At 40.5% G+C, this 17,360-nt stretch overlaps 1 protein-coding gene across 1 annotated transcript in view; it reads right to left on the reverse strand.

Annotated features, from left to right (window-relative positions):
- The window catches only part of SPAG16 (sperm associated antigen 16), a 355,243-nt gene that overhangs the window by 128,479 nt on the left and 209,404 nt on the right, over positions 1-17,360 (reverse strand). The window contains exons 13-14 of the mRNA XM_085299542.1: positions 16,496-16,542; positions 15,533-15,659 (exon numbers count right to left, since the gene is read on the reverse strand). Coding sequence (XP_085155668.1) covers positions 15,533-15,659; positions 16,496-16,542 — 174 coding nt within the window. The remainder of the gene's footprint in view (positions 1-15,532; positions 15,660-16,495; positions 16,543-17,360) is intronic.

The raw sequence follows: 17,360 nt of genomic DNA on the forward strand, positions 1-17,360 counted from the left end.
TATTTCACTAAATGTAATACATTTTATAAGATACTGACATGTGGGGACATTTTATTTATAAAGTACATTTATCTTTATAAAGATATGTGAAAGTCTGATACTGTCAGTAAGAGCCACTCAATTGTTACTTATCTTCACTAAAGCGAGGGTATCTTCAAATGCTGAATATTCATTTGTGCCCTTTTTCTAAATAGCGACTTTGAAAATGAAGCGCCGAAGTATAAGCTACCATGATTTCTGCAAAAAYGTAGATCTTTCTTCTCTGCTATTTAGAAATACTTAGAAAGAAAATATTAACTAAATCTTTCTATGGGAAATTTATCCTAATACTCAGCACTTGTGGACCATCTGAATTTGGGTTAATTCAGGGTTTCTCTGGCAAGGGGCAGCTCACAGAGCCCGGTCCCGAGTTCTTACGTCTCAGAAGTGAAATCATTTTACGTTACTGTTTTCAGACGCCCGCCGGCACGGCGTCTCGGTCCTGCTCCCGCGGCGGGCGCCCCGCCACCGGGCACGGGAGGGGAGCCAGGTTTATCACCACGGGAGGCTTTTGCTCTAGCGCGCAGTAAATCGAGCATGTGAAAGGCGAGCCGGCCCTGGAGCAGTACGRACTTCACCGGTAAGACGAAGGGTGAAATTCGGCCCTCGTCTTCCTCTCCTTTCCCTTCTGCCACTAGCGACGAGAGATAACTGAGAGAGAAAGAAGTCCCAGGTGATACTACCATTTTAGCAATATTTTCTGGGTATATAAACAAATATTACTGGTCTGACTCGGCAAGTTTACAAGGCTGCAATAAGATACTGTTACAGCTTTTGGTCACGAGAAACACGAAAACTCAGGATCTTTACGCTTTAACCRTTGCACGCCTATCCTTAAAACAACGATGCTCTGCAATGCTTCAGAAATCCCTTCTTTCAATTAAAAAGGCRTTAGCCGTCATTAATTGCTACGCTTTCTTCTTGCTCGCTAAATTCGTCACGCGGTTTGAAAAGCGGCAGCAGCTTGTTTCTCCGAGTGCAAACGTCTCCTCGCAAATCGGGCGACGTCCTTTCCCCCCTTACAACTCTACAGGGGGCCGAACAGAAGGGGTAACTGTCGAGAGCAGCAATGGGAGCCAACTCAAACCACCAACGCGGCTTCGAGAAATTCCTTTGGCCCCTTTCTACGGCTTGAAAGAGCCTTTTTGGTAAATGCTACCCTCAAAGGGAAAATTGCACGTACCTGAGAAMACGGAGATTACGAAAAAGCACGTGCAAAATGGAAAAAGAGGGCAAAGCACTGCATTAAACGYRGTCTAATAGCTCGAGCTTCAGATTYGGGTGGGTTCTAATAGTAAGGCGCATTTGGTCGAATCCCCCTAATAAGAATATAATTAACTGGTAAAAAGCAACACTCTAAGCTGAATTCTCTTYTGYAGTGAAGTTGAGTAACTTCAAAATAATCATTGCCCTTGAAATATTGTTCTATAAACGCAGGCAAAAGGTTTCAAAACTTCACRCCTTACCTTTCAAGCTAAATTGCTTATTTGTCTCAATTTCCTATAACAGAACATATATTACCAGAAGGGAAGGCAATTACAACGTCGTATTTATTTGGGGAGASACACGACTTTTGGAAGAGCTCTAATACACGTAATTTTAGTAGAAGTYATATATTCATTCAGTGCATGGAAACTTCCACTACTAGTGAGATACTGGAAAAAAAAATTAAAATCTCTGGGAGAAAAAGCACAAAGGCAAAGTTTTAAGGACACGCTGGTTGCTATGGTGTTGAACACAGACTTGCCTGCCTGATGCTATCCTGAGAACTAATAAGACCCTTATTTTCTGCTGTTGATTATCGAGCACGTTTCTGCACACAGCACACATGGGTAGTGGTTATTGGGGCTTTACACAACAACAGACTTTCGCAGGTACCTTTTCCTGTTAGAGCTGCTTAGCACGAGCTGAAAAAAAGGAATTTAAACTATTACATTCTTATTTTCTTCGGCTGATTCAAATACAATTCAAACCTCAGACCTATTCTGATAAATACTGAAAATGGTGAATTATGACTGACAACAATTTTAYGCGTTTCACATGAGTGAGAAGTGCAAATTACAAAATTATTAACATTCTACTTAGGCTTTTGCTGAAAGGTGTGAAGAAATAACAGTGTCTAGCAATAGTCTTTGTCTCCTTTCTTTGGCCTGAAACATGAATAATAAATCTGTTAATTATCATAATGAAGATTTAGTTACATAATGGCTTACATTTCTCTGAACAAGTGCTATGTAAGAAATTAAGAATATTTGTATTTTCTGCTTTGGGAAAAGGTTTTCAGTATGAAACTGAAATGAAATAAAAGAAAAGATAAAAGAAAACAATAAGGCATCAGATCTCTAAAGACTTAAGAAAGGTTTACAAAATGTTTTTGTTCTGTTCTTTTCCAGTTAATGGTATGGTTTTATAGCAATATGATTAAACATATATAATCATAGCRCGCACCCAAGATGAGTGCCATTGTACTAAAAGAACAGCATCCACAATTACAACATCATACTGATTTCTAAACCAACGTAGCAAAGCTGCAGAGTCCTTTAGAGATGAGAGCTGGAACTAACCACATCCTTACATGCAAGTATTTCCTTAAACATTCAGCTGGACCACAACCAGAAGGTACATCACTTTTTGCAAAATTTAGCCTAAAAATGGCAACAGAAATTAGTACTTCCATAGCTATCTCACCAGAAAGGCCAACAAGTGAATGATCGGCACAAATTGAGACACCCATCCTTCTCTCTTTTTCTCTCTTTTTTTTTTTTTTTTTTTTTTTTTTTTTTTTTTTTTTTCTCAGGCCTGCAGAGCCTGAGCGCTGCAGCTGCAAACCTTGGTCCAACGCTCACAGCACCAAAAGGGTCCCAACTTTCCAGCCTGTCTTTAAGCAGAAGACGAGAACTTATATAACATTTCAGTTGGTCCAGAAAGGACRACAGCTGAGATAATAAGTTCTGCAAGATAGCATGTATATTTTCAWATTAGATTATAATATATTTTCCATCATCTTTTACCACGTAGATTCAGCTGAACTCTGTATCCTGTCAAATTTCCTTTAAAATCTCCCTAGATAAAGCCTGGCCATCGGTGGCRTAAGGCATTCTCGGCTAAAGACAACAGTCATTGCACAAGCTCACTTCCCATTGAAATTGGCTTCCAAAGCAACTTTGATAATTTATTTCAGCTACTTTACTTGAAAAAGAAGCATCTTGGGTTTGGTCCAATTTTATTTATTTTAGAAGTCAGTCATGTTTTAAATTAATTCAGATTTAAGGAAGAGGTTCAGTGCTCCTCCTTCGGGACTTTTATCGAGTCTCAACTAGAGTGGAGAGAACCACTTCAGCAAGCCAAAAACTAGGATTCCTGTAGACTGATGGTCTGGGCACTCAGAGTGACAAGACCTGAAGCGGTCCCCACTCCCAGGTCAACCCGTGTATTTCAGAGTTATTGAATAAAATGCTATTTCAGTCCTTAGGACAGGGACTGGAACCCAATTTTCCTCTGAGATGCCTCCTGGACAGTGCAAGGGAGATGCAGGCATAACCACCTAGCTCAGGATTACTGGCAGTAATCCAGGGACACAGTGCACACTACACTGCGATGTTTATATTATTTTTTTGACTCTAAGTGCTCAGCACCTTTCCACAAACCAAGCTTCTTTAAGGGATTTTTTTTTTGTTGTTGTTGGACAGCTAAAGATGAGAGCAGCAGAAGCCACTAAGGCCTTATTGAAAACCACAGCCCTATTTTATTAAACAATTATCTCCTATTCCCTCAAGGCATCTGGGTACTAGATAATCAGATAAGCCCAATCTCAGTAATAATAAAATAGATCTAAACCATTTAAGTCATCATTAAGGGCTGCAGAACCAGCACGGGTTTTGCTCAGCAGTTCTGCAGCGGAAGAAGCAGCACCTCCCTCCCTCCTCGTGATCCCTCCTAGGATTCTCCAATAGCTTGCCATACTTCCCCATGTCCCACGTTTCTAAATTCTTAATATAGGTATGTATGCTCAGAAGGTAGAAGCTGGTTCAGCCCTTCCTGTGCGAATYGCAGGAGGAAAGCCTGATGAGCGCTCCTAGTCCCAAACCTGCCAGCAAAGAACTTTTGAGGAATTTCATTCAGATCATTTTCCAAACACTCCACTGAGGAATCTCTTCCCACCTGCAGCCCATATAATCTTGCTACACTGGAATAACATTTTCTGCAGAACCGTTCCATCTTACTTTGAGGCTGATGTGATCCATTTCTCGTGAAAAGACACTGACAAAGGGAATAATAAATAGCTTTTTATAGGATTTTAAGCCTATAATYGCATATAAAAGCACACTTAATAAAATGCTACTACTAGAACACAAAAGTCTAAAATAACTTGTCAAGGCTGACTCTGAGTTCATCTTGGGGCAATCTATACAAATTCAGGAATGAGATTTCCAAAATTCCCTGAGAAAGCTGAGTCTCAGATGCTTTAAGTGTTTGGATGCCTAAATAATCAGTCAGATACTTCGAGGGGCTTTCAGAAGTGGGACCATGTGCCCACAGATCTGCTCCCATGGATTTCCAAACACCTCCCAGAATTTTTTTTTTTCTTTTAAGGTACAGCTCTGGGGGCAGCTTAAATGACGGGAGCGCCGCTACCATCTATCCAAGGGAGAACTTGGGGATGTGACTTTGCCGGCGTGAGGCCGAAGTCGGCAAGCAGAGGGCTTAGGGCTTCTGATGGCTACTTGATAGTCGGTATTAAAGCACGTGGGTTTTTCACTGTTACGTTACTAGAACACAATGTTTCGGAACAGAAAAGCTAAAAAGTCATAAAACTACTGACAAAATGGAACAACCGAAACAAGAGCTTTATAGGAGGAGACGAGCAGAAGTCTAGGGAAGACACGTGCATCCACAAAGCATTTATAAAAGCAACTTAGTCTAATTTGGGTGTGAGCCCTCAAAAAAAAAAGTCAGTCCTTTAGTTTACCTCCATTTGCCGGTCCTGCTGTATAGCACCGAAATCAAATATAGGACAAAAAAAAGCAGCAGCACTTTGTAATTTAATACCACCAGCTTCTTAAATTCTTTATCTGAGATTACACTGACATCTTTCTATCACTCCCAACATGTATTTAGGAAGAATCATGTAGAGAAACGCAGGTAATTTACAGTTTTCAACACACACAYAACAAAACTCCACCAATTTTGTGCTTGCTAAACATACACAAGCAAGTTATGCACCAGAACTATATGTACACTGTGAACTATTCTACCAGGAGCTGCCTTATTACTCTTTCTGCTATAAAAAAGAAAATGCCTTAATGAAACTAACGGGCAAAGAAAAACCTACAGATTCAAATTCAAAAATGCAATCACAGGTGAATGTTAAAGGACTCCCCCMCCACCACCACCCCACCCCACAAAAAACACATCCCTTTTTATTTATTACTATACTGCAAAACCAGGAACCTTAGTCTTTCTCATTTTTTAAATAAAATGCTACAGGCTAAAATACACAGCCCCCAGCCGGTTGCAGTACCATAGAGGACTAAGAGAGCCAGGGCTAGCGCAGCATTGCTGTAAATTAGCTTGCAGTTACACAGAATATTAATGGACAGGTTTAATCTACCAAGTAGAGATTCACTGCATAAAAAGCAGCATTGCTCCTGTCCTACGTTAGTTAATTTTTTTTCCTTATTTTAAATTCGACTGAAATTCTTTTAGATCTATTAAATGAGCAAATCCTTTCTGAAAGCAGTACAACATGGCTGCAATGCAATAAATATAAGCACTTTAATATTTAAGTGAAGAAAATGGATTTCAGTGTGTTTTCAAATTGGTTTTCTTCAGTGCCGAGTTTCTTTATTTGTCCAAACAAAATGGATTTTGAGTGGGTGGCAGTCCTAAGGAGCTCTGCAGCACTGTTTCAACGGCTTTGTGAACTTGGGAAGATGGGATGAATAATGGATTTGCTGCGCTCTTAGACGCAGAGCCACAACAAAACCAGCATCGTTCCCGGCTCTCCGATACGCAGCCGCTGGAGTGCCGGATACCAAGCCTGGCCGACCGCTCTAAGCTACAGGTGCTCGCGTTTTTGCTCTGYGCATTTTCCACAATCGTTGTTGCAAACCACGGGACTGGCTCGGTGTTTGCAACCAGGAAACCACGCAGACACAGAGCGCGAAGGGCTAAATTAGCACCCTCCTTTTGGAGACGTCAACRTACATTCCCCCATCGCACGGGGAGAGAGTCCTGACTGCCGGGCACGGGGCGCAATACCTCCGCTGCTTGAATCTGTTTTATACATAATTAAATCTTCACAGAGCTAACGCGTGAAGCCACAGCCTCCTGTTCAGAGTGTGCGTCCAAGTGAAAAAAAGATCTGGTTTCCAGTTCCTGCTTTAATTAATAGCTAATTGAAAATACTTGAGTTATCAGGAAATTATTCACTCTTGAGCAACAACAGAAACAACATCCAACAGTTATCAATGTAGGCAGATCTGGCCAACCYAAACTTGCAAATAGCACCTCTGAGTTCTTTCAAAAAGCACCCGACCTCAGTGCGATAGAAAATCGCAACAGTTTGGGACTCAGAGGGGGAAATCATATCAGCTCCTCTACGAACTCGGCACTTCACAGCTGGAGGAAGTAGGACACCTACCTGCTGAGGTGGGATATCATCATCCTCATTTTGATCTCAAACTTGCAAATGCAAAAGTTGTTGGCTTAACATGCACGGACACGTGCCACCAGCTCCTCACACAAATACATTTAAAACCATATTCTTGAGAAAGTCAGTGAGAAGGATCTCAAGTTCTGGTGCCCAAAGCCAGCCCAGGGTACTTAACACCTAAGACTAGAGGAAAGCTGAGAGATCAGTAGTCGTTAGGACTCCAGTCCCGGCTTTTTACTTCCAGAAGCTGTGACACGATCTGCTTGCGGTAAATCTATCCCCAGCAATAGACCATGAAAAATCTATCACCCCACAGCTCAGATCTTAGTTCGTACTATTGCTGTAGGTGCCAAATACTGCCAAATCACGACTATTAAGCTGGTAAGAAGCGTGTAAAAGAGTCACATGCTCAGATCTGGATTTTTGTCAACCCAGAGCACTAAGCTGTTAACTTTACCCCTAGTATTACACGGCTCGTGCTCAAGCCATTATTTTCATCTTCCTAACGCAGTTAGCACAGACCTATATTACTATAAAATACTGCCTGATATGAAAGTCTACAAAAATCACCTTTTTAAACAAAAGAACGTAACTGTAGAAGATCAAATACATTTTTTTTTTATGTAGATGAGAGGTATAACTTCAGAGGATAGATTCCAGTATAACTCCAACTATTTTCACACTCTGCAGCTAACTGTTATGCCCTCTATGCAACTGAAAATGATCCATGACTATCTGTTCTGTATTAAATAATTCACAAATTTCTTTGACATTTTACTGCAGTCTCAGTAGTAAGACCCTGTCTGTTATCTAGATTTTTTTCTGTGAGAGAAATATGATTGAAAGAGATACTAAAATACAAAGGAATTCATTCTTTTAGCATCATCTGGATAATTCTAATGCATATTTAATAGGTTTCCAACAGTTCCACTCTTTTGCAGCCTCTGAGATCAGTAGATAGATGCATAAAAACTGTCTTTCAGATGGGTAAGTGCTTCCTAGCTGTGAGACACATCGGCCGCTCCAAAACCAGATTTTTTTTTTGCATGATACTCTGTCTAAATTCATATCAGAAAACTTGCTCTGAATACCAGAAACACAGAAAGGAGGATGCCAACATTTCAGGTCTCTTGATCTTGAACYTCACCTCCATCGATACAAGGAAAAAAAAACAGTATTTTCACAAGAAGTTTCAGAGCTGACTTTGTAAATAGTTCATAGTCTTAAGGCGTATACCTTTCAGATAAAAGCTTTATAGCCTTTGAGCCAAATCTCAGTGGTAATTATACAGTAAAAAATCTGCAAATGATACCAAAGAAATTGTATTACATCTACATGGTCTCACCATTTTGGGAAATTTAAAATCTGGGATAGCAACGAGCTCCTAGGTTTTTTGAAAATTGTGTTTGAGAAGAGAAAATACTGTTGGCCTGTATTATATTCAAACACATTTGAAGAAGGTACGAAGGCAATTCAGTGCCTTCTGACTTCAGTAAAACACCCAGGAGACATTTTCTGTAAGAAGTCGTCAGTTAAAGGTTGGTATGTGACTGGCATTCTTATTGCAGCTGAAGCTAATCAAAGGTGAACGTAGTTGGCTTTAACAGGACACACATGGTAGCCGGCAAGACTTCCAGCATTTGGAAGAAAACTAATCTGACAACATACGATTTTATGCAAAGCCTGAACTCCAAAAATCAAACCGGCTGCGATGACTGAAAGGCTTCGTTTTAATGAACCGCTGTCTTCCCTGACTTCTCTAATAAGATCTGACAGCTTCTACCGCTGTGCGAATTGCTCTCCCTTGGTACAATTAATTTTTTTGAGTAAAGGAAAGACTACCAGTTCCAAGTGAACGTGACATAAACGACAGAAAACGACTCAATAATGAGCCTGGGATGTGGTGAAACACTCTACTAGCACTTAAAACATGCTGGAAAGCTGTTTATTTGCATATGAATACTTGATGGAGGACAGCAGAAACGTCCTGTCAAGATCCGAACAATATTTTGCAGAAGCTACGATAACGGCTCACTACTGAATAAGACGAGGAGTTCAACCTGCGCGTTGTCAGACTGAGGAAAAAAGAGTCTTCTACATTTTTTTATGATCAAAGCRGACGAATTTGGCTGGACCTGCCAGCTGGTTTGGTTAGGAGCTGATGGGAGGAAGCCTGAGCATTGCCTAGATAACGCGCACGGCCCAGGAACTAGGCGGCAGTGAACCTAGGAGGCATCTGGACAAGTGAGGTAAGGCAGGTAGAAAAGCATCCCACCTAAGGCAGAGCAYATTACTGCAGGAGGTCAAGCACAAATAAAGCTTTCTGCTGGCCGGCAGGAATCCGGCAGCCAGCTCTACATCGTTTAAGGAACGCGTGCAGCCCCGGGCTGACAGAAGGCAACGGGAACAAAAAAAAATACTTGAGCATCTAATGAGTTTTTCCTAGCCAGTATGCCAGAAGTATGCTTCTCATGTATGAGCTAAGCTGCTGTGGATAGTTCCAGTGAAAAATCCCAGGGARCATTGATTTATCTAGACCTGTAGCCAGCAGTGACCAATACAGACATTTCAGGGGAAGCTCCAAAAATCCTGTAATGTTTAATTGTACAGTTCCAGGGAGGAACGTTTCTACGTAATCCCCAACGGAGATTAGCTTCTGCCATGAAGCACGCYGGCGGACAGTCTTTGTAATATTGCTAATTGCAGATGCTTTTAATTCCTGTATGTATGTATTCTTTGAACACTGCTATGCAACTGCAAAGAAGYTTAGCATAAAACCATTGCTTTACTACCACACTGTTTAAATGATAGGGAAATGTTTCTCATAACCTACTACTAATAAAAATACAATTCTGATTTTGCTTCTTCCCACCTTGCAAGAAAGTTGGAAGGCAATTCATTTTGATTTTTTTTTTTTTAATGGTACCAAGGAACGAAAAGCTGCATTTCCAACGGCAGCTTCAACAGAAGCTCACTACGTGGCCTTGAGTAAAGCACTTCACCTCTTTGCTCACTTACCTAGCTCAGGCATTTCACAAGAATTAAGATAGGCTTGTCTGATTTTTTTTGCACCTGCAAATATGACATTACTTAAACATTTCTCATTATCAACGCCTGCTGTCTTGTACTAGCTCTGTAACCTGATTTAAAGAAGTTCACGCTGCGGGGTCAAGGCACACCTCTTGATTAAGTATTACACTTCAAGATTCATCATCTTTACAACACACAAAAATGAGGGTATACTTTGCCCCGAGCTGAGCAGCGACTCTTTAGATATCATTTTTGCCCTGAGAATTCACAGCTTCAGCTTTGTCCTTTCGTCCTGACAAACACRTCACGGAGCTCTTCCATAAGGCTAAATTTGGGGATGCGGGCCCAGGCCTCGTAAAAACGCGGCAGGCAACCTTGAGGAGTTCCTTCAAAGGGGATATTTACAGATCCCCAACACGGACACACTCGGTACCAGCCTAAGAGCTGTTTTAAATCAATTTACTCTTACCTCGCACTGTACGCTCTGTTAAGATGGGTTAATACGAAGAAGTGTGCGGGCGTCATCATTACACGGTATCGCTCCRAGGAAAGCTAGAGATGATTAGGAGCTCCTAATTAAACAAAATCCATCTCTGCTTAACTTCTTTTAAACGTTTACAAACCTCTGGATTTCCCAAATTCAAAATGCCGCTTGTGAAAAGATTCAAAATGAAAATCAGCAGTTATAAAATGTTAACAAATAACAACAGAAACGAAGAATGTTAACATAGGATTAAGAACAAAAATAGGAATTATTTAAATATACCAGAAATTCACTTCTACACGTGATATAGATACATTAGATAAAGGGAAAATTGCCAGTTATGACACAGAAAAGGAGAAGCAGCCAACAACTGTTTTTTGTATATTAAGAAATAAAAAAAAAGAATATTAATACCTTAGTAACAAGACACTAAATTAGTGGCTGTACAGAATGATTACCAGTGATCACAATAGATTACTTTAATTGGCGCCTGAAAAAAAAGGCACCAAAGAATATTAGCACTGACTAAGAATCAATGTAAACAATTTTTTTTTTTTTAATTTTACAATAAAGCTTCCAATATGGGAGAAATTTGAGGGCATTAGACAATCATTACTGTGTTCAAGGAAAAAGAAYAGAAATAACTAAGTGCCCGGTTGAAAGCACCATGGTGCCGACTCCCAGGCAGGTATCCACCCTGTGGTTTGCTGCAGGACAGGACAGGACAGACGGACATCTCTATGCTGCCCGCTTCCACCACGCTTTCACTACTGAAAGGAGCCACAGAAAAATGAAGAACTTGTCCAATGACCATATAACGGATAAACTGGAGAAGAAAACTTGCACATTAATCCTGAACRTTCTGACTTTGGTGCGAGTAATTTCTTAAAGCATAAATAACAATTTCTGTGTTTAACACACAGTCCGCAGCACATGTTTGCGAAACTAAATAACTGCCTGCGTTTACATGAGATCTATGAAGTTCAGTTTGATTTGCATATCAGAGATCAGGTTGTGAATCTCTGATGATATTTATAGCTGGATAATTGAAATTAATCTTGCCAAAATGACTTTGACAGCCCCGGATTTATGGTCAGAGAAAACAATCCCGGAACTGTTTGCTCAGCTATTAACATGGCTGGCTATATATTTTCAATCTGAGTTACGCTTGTGAATAAAAAGAGGTTTACAAATTATAAATCTCATTTTCCTACCTCTTCCTTCCGTCCACCACTGTCCAAGCTGCTGCTTTTAATTACAACCAAGATGGGATAACGTTGAAGAGAGCAGACATACCTGGACTTTTTTTTTYAATCGTGGCAGATAAATCAGGCATTTTGGTTTCTCCTCTCTCCATAGACGCTATGCCACCGTYTTCATTTTTTCCATTTCTTTTAGAAGTGGCCAACTCTCCCAGGAGAAGGTACCAAGAAGTTCCAAAACCAGAAGACAGACTCCCTCAAATGCTTCAATAACACAGCAGTTTCTTCATAACATTTGGCTGCCTCTTAGGGAGAAAAGAAAGCTCCTGGGTTTTTTGCTTGTTTGCAGGATTTTGTTTACTTTTGTTTTTTAAGCTCAGAACAGACCTTTAAACTGGGTCTGGGTTGGGTGAAGGGCACCCAAGGCGCCACRGAGAAGAACGCTGTTAATTACAAAGCTGCCTCGTGTTATCCTTACGGCRGAAACATCTTTCGAGGCTAGGTATATGACAGACCCTTCCAACCTACACTAAAGAAAAATGCTTGTCAATTATTTCCATTGCAAAAGGGGGGGGGGGATCAGCAACTGCTTCACCTCCTCATAAAACCAAACTGAAGCAATAAGCAAGCTGAGTTTTCTTACCATTGACAGGCAATGACGCTATTTATTATAACTCTTTGCACTTTGCATCCATTTTTATTCAACTTGGTCAATATTTAATGCTGGACCACACCTTGTATTCTTTGGATGCCAATAAGGCATTTGACGCTTGTGAAAAGTTGCATCTTAGGGTTTCTGAGGGAGTTAAAATAATAATAATAATGATAATAAGTCCTCCCCATTTTCCTGACATCAAGTTTTCAACCACACAGACATCTGCTGTAGGCATTTTCAAAAGTTATGTTTACTGATTAAAAAAGCATGTTTCTAATATATAAAAAACAGAACAGCTTTATGAAAGCTGAACTTCTGGAAATAAAAGACGACTAACTACTCATGACAGAAATATGTGTATTTGTAGCATTTCTTTTTTATGTCCCTCCTTTAGAAAGGTGACAGTTAATAGCTTTGATATTTATCTTGCATGCTTTATACTTTGATATGATGCTTTCCAGGAGCGCTCAGTTCGAAAGCAGGCATCCATCCAAACGTATTATATCAAGGGAGCAGAAAGCTCTCATTTATGAACTGTTAGCTTGCTATTAGTGGGAAGGACTTATCGTTCGATTAAGCAGAATAACTGTGATCGCTGATKACTATCCCAGCACAAGCTTGTTATCTTGCGCTCTGCCCCCTACTCGGAGACAGCTTGCGGCAACCGGCAGCCACTTGGCAAATTCAAAGGCAGCGACTAGATAAGCGCATATTCGGCGAGGATAAGAGGAAGAAGTTTATCGAAGCATCGCAAACCCTTGCAGTAAAGCCTGCTCCGCCTTCCCGGTTTTGTTGTACGCACCCAGGCTGTGAAAAGAGCCTGAAGGAGGCTACGTATTTATATGATATCCCTACCGTAGCCAGCCCTAGCTGGTTGCGTTGGTACGGGGGACTCCAGGCACTCCACACATTTATGGGCGACTCTCCTAGGAAGACCTAGAATTAGCGTTGGCCAACTCATCCAACTGCTTTGGCAATCAACGCTGCCAAAGCCAGCCGCGTTGCAGGCATTTCTGCACATAAGCACCAGCAAATTAACAGTTTGATAGGAAAACTCCCAGCTTGCTTCATCTCTGAATAGCTTTCCCTTACTTATGTATCCTGCCATATGTACTCCGTGGGGTTTTCGCCCAAATTCCATCCGCATGGGGACGCGGATCTATTGCAGCTGATCCAGCTGCAGAATCGGGTCTTAGGCTGCACGTCGCAATCTCAGAAACGGCCGTGCTTTGTTGCCATCAAATCCCCTTTTACAGGAGCTCCTCAAGGCTGCCTAATTTTCCCACTGTTCTCATCTTGCACAAACTGGCCCACGCAGCCTTTTCTGCGGCACATCTTACCCGTTCACCAAAACGCCAGCTCAACAAGCCTCAACTGTCTTCTGCACTTCGCTAATGTAATGTAAATAGGCAGCCCAGCGAGGAGGCCTTTCTCCTTCCTGCTCTGTGACTCCTTTTCATACCACCTCAAACTCCCTCTAGCCACTAAGATTTTTTTTTTTTTTTGCATGACTTAAGGTTTCCATAATTACATGCTGATAGCCAGCCTTTCACACCACGGCTGTGCTCCTTACTCTTTTATTTTCAAATGCAAAGTGCACATCAGATATGCTGAAGGTAGAAATGAGAGTTGCAAATGAGCACGAGTGGGAGGCATGGGTTGGCGATGAAGATTTGCTTTGATCCCTCTGACTACAAAAGCTTCCTATTTTAAAATGTCTAAACAAAACCTCCCCTATGCAAATTCAAAACCCTCCTGATAAAAAATTAAAGCTATTCTTAGTAATATTTGTTAAAGGTCATGAATATGTCATTAAAGATGATGAAAGTATTAAAAAAAGCCTCATGAGGTTAAGAAAAGAGGCAACAGTACAATAGATTTCCTGTGTTTTCATTTTAAACAACACACTGACCATTAATTCTTATTACTGATTGCGAGGGTGGTAGCATCATCTGTTATCACAACTGGCTGACAATTCCTGTTATAAAACCCGTTTCTCAATTGCTTTTAACTTTGCCAAACTTTAACTGCTTTGTCTAAGATCTTACAAAACTTGAATTTTTCTCTCAAGCTTCTGTTATAGTAGCTGTTCTCAGTTTAGTCAAAATACTTCATCCACTTCTAAGAAAGAGGTAAATAAAAGGATACGTTGTTCAGCCAATATGGAAAACAACTTTTTAAAAAATCATTTAACTCYTTCTTAATTCACAATTTGATGCAATTAAATGATTTAAAAAAATCAGTTGTTTTCCATATCAGCTACCAAAGCAGCCTTAATTAGCTTTCAAAAAAAAAAAATCTGTCCTTACGTGGTTGAATTATACATTTTAGAAAGCTCTCAGCTCAGCCATGCCCATCGGAGAAGTGCGAGACTCCCGCCGCAGAACCCCTGGGCACCCCAGCGGCACCCAGCCTGCTCCCAAGCGGGGCTCCGGACTCTGGGGCAGGATTTTTGCTGCACTCACAGCAGACTGGCAGGGAGCTAGGCAGAACGAAGGAAGGAAAGGAGAAAGCCTCCCTTGCTTTTTTTCAGAGAAGCTTCTTTCCCTGCTGCGGCCAGGAAGCTCGGAGGAGAAATCCACCTCATTCGAGTGCAATGAAGGAAGGACAAGACCGAGAGGAAATGGCAAATCCATTAGGACTAGATCATAAAGAACCAGCGAAAGCACAAGAGAGACTGGAGACTTGTTTGTGGGCTTGGTTGTTAAAAATCAGAAACACCACGGTGCCAGTAATACTATTCCTAAGTGATACAGAAGCCTAGAATAGACAATTTGAACAAAATTCCATCGCATTCCCTTCGGTTGCATGGTAATCAACGTACATCGCCTCAAATATAACCACAGAAAGGTGAGAAACCAGTAATTAATTAGCAAGCAGAAACAAGCTAATATTTCTAGAAGCACCTTCATAAAGAGTCCTTTTGCCTGAATAATAAAGAGACACGTGCTGATTTACTAATAGTCACCTTGCCAAAACATAAAATGAATAAATTTCCATTTGTCCAGCTTCAAATTAAAACCTGTATATACTCATGAGCTAGAAACACAATATAGAAAACTGGCATCAGTTTTTGCTCAGTTCTTTTAAAGTATCTGAGTTCCGTAAAGCTCTGATCTTAAAAAAAAAAAAAAAAAAAACATACATGTATGTAAGCTGCCAAATATATATACAGAGAGAGAGATGCCAAATAATACATATATGTCTTAGATGCCAAATAAAAGCAAATACATTTCTTCGCACCATTCTAAATTAAGTCCTTCCAGCTCTCTATTTAGTAAAGTCTTTGTCTATTAAATCATATCAAGGCCTGTTTTGCATCCACTTCTACAAACCCGCTTATGTACTTAATGTGAAGCCCAAAATTTGGTGCTAGACGTCTCTCTCTCGCTGGGCTAAAACACAGGACGCTAGTTATTAAGCAAAGCTACCAACCAGTTAATGAAGAATCTTTGATAACCCCATACCTGTTAACACCCCACATTCTACCTGTGCTGGCCACGGAGGCAGAAGCCACAAAAGCGCCCCACGAGTGCCACGAGCAGTCCCACRCAGCACGTCCTCCGGAAGTCGGAGGTGACCAACCGGGTACCACTGTGAAAATAAAAATCAGGAGTAGCTGTCAGCAAGGATATAGGCAAAGATTCTTCAGAGTATGCATAAAAATCATTTAATTATATTTAGAAGGCCAGGTTAGGCAGCAACAGTTATTTTTGCGTTAAAATACATATAAAAATATACATTTGAAAAAACTTCTATTTTTACACAGTCTTCTGATACATCATAGATGAAGCTGTCATTTATGAAATACACTATAGAAAGAGAAGAAAAAAGATATGAAAGAACTGTCTTCCATGCAAAAGTAAATATGAGTTCTAAAAATAATATTCTTTCCTTTGCAACCTATTTAGGAGTTTATCAATAAAACAACTTAAACCCAGAGAATTACTTTCAAAATAGAATAAAATAGCTTAGGGGAAGAACATTTTTCCTCAAGTTCAAGCCTATTTCTAGATATAAATTATTAATTTAAGCATCACAATTCCGTCTCTTCTCACTCAGTATAGCTACTGTATCACATTCGCTATCTAACAGCTTCATTGACATGTTATATAAATGAAAAGCAGAGTTCCACTCACATTTCTTATATCTTCAGGTATAAACTAGCATAGCTCTACTGCATTTGAGCACAGACACACCGTGTCAGGCTAAAAGTCCACCTGGCTCAGGAACCTGTATTTCACAGTAACTAGTAGCAGATTCTTAATAAAGATGAATAAGAGAAAATACGTAGAATGATTCTCCTACTACATTCTCCCACACCTAGTCCGTGGCTCAGGACTTCTCGAGACAGAAGCTGTGTCACAACCATCCACAGATATTTTTTTCCTCTGTGGTTCTCTCTAATTGCTTTCTGGACACGTACAAACCTGTGGCATCCACAACCTCTTCTGCCAGTGAGTTCCACAATTTAATTCTGCATTGTGCAAAAAAATTATTTTTCGGTCTTAAATATCTTTGATCCCATTTGAGGCCTCTGATTCCAATGCAGTGATTAAAAGTAAACACTGATGACCCGTTTATCTTCTCCACATCACTTGTGATTTTATAGGTTCTCTCTCATAACAGTCTACCAACAAAGCCAGACTCCTAGTCTTTTGAATCATTCTTCACGTGGAAGTCATTACGCATCTTTGATCATAATTGTCATCTGCCTTGATACCTAGAAAGGGTCCCCAGCGGAAGTATACAATGGCACAGCGCTGTTTTCTGTTTTGTTTTGCATTCCTTTCCTAAGGACATTTGATTAGCTTTTTTTTTTTTTCTTTCTTTTTTTTTTCTTTTCTTTTTTTCTTTCTTTCTTTTTTTTTTTTTTTTTTTTAAGAGCTACTGAGCAGACATTTTCAGCAAACTGCCCACAGCAGCTCCAAGATTTCTTTCCTGAGTGATAACTACTACTTTAAAGCCCATTATTATCTATGTATAATTAGGACCATTTTTCCTCATACGCATTGCTCTGCGTTCATCTGCACTGAGTTTCATCTGSTACCGCATAGCAAATCACACTTTATTGCCACTGCAACTCTTCTCCTGCACTCGCTCACGTCCAACCTTCCCTTTACTGCCCCGGCTAACRACAGAGGTCAGAGCAAACTCTTCCACTTGATTCCTCCTCCTCGGTTTTCATCATCATCTTAGTTCACTTGGACACTATAGGTCCCAGCACAGGTCCCCAAGGGGCTCGGATAGTATGTTCTCCCTTATGAACGGGACAACTCATTTCTAGCCTTTCAA

The sequence above is a fragment of the Rhea americana genome, unplaced genomic scaffold (assembly GCF_003343005.1).
Source record: "Rhea americana isolate MKP2758 unplaced genomic scaffold, rheAme1 scaffold_15, whole genome shotgun sequence".
In the NCBI taxonomy this organism is placed as follows: domain Eukaryota; kingdom Metazoa; phylum Chordata; class Aves; order Rheiformes; family Rheidae; genus Rhea; species Rhea americana.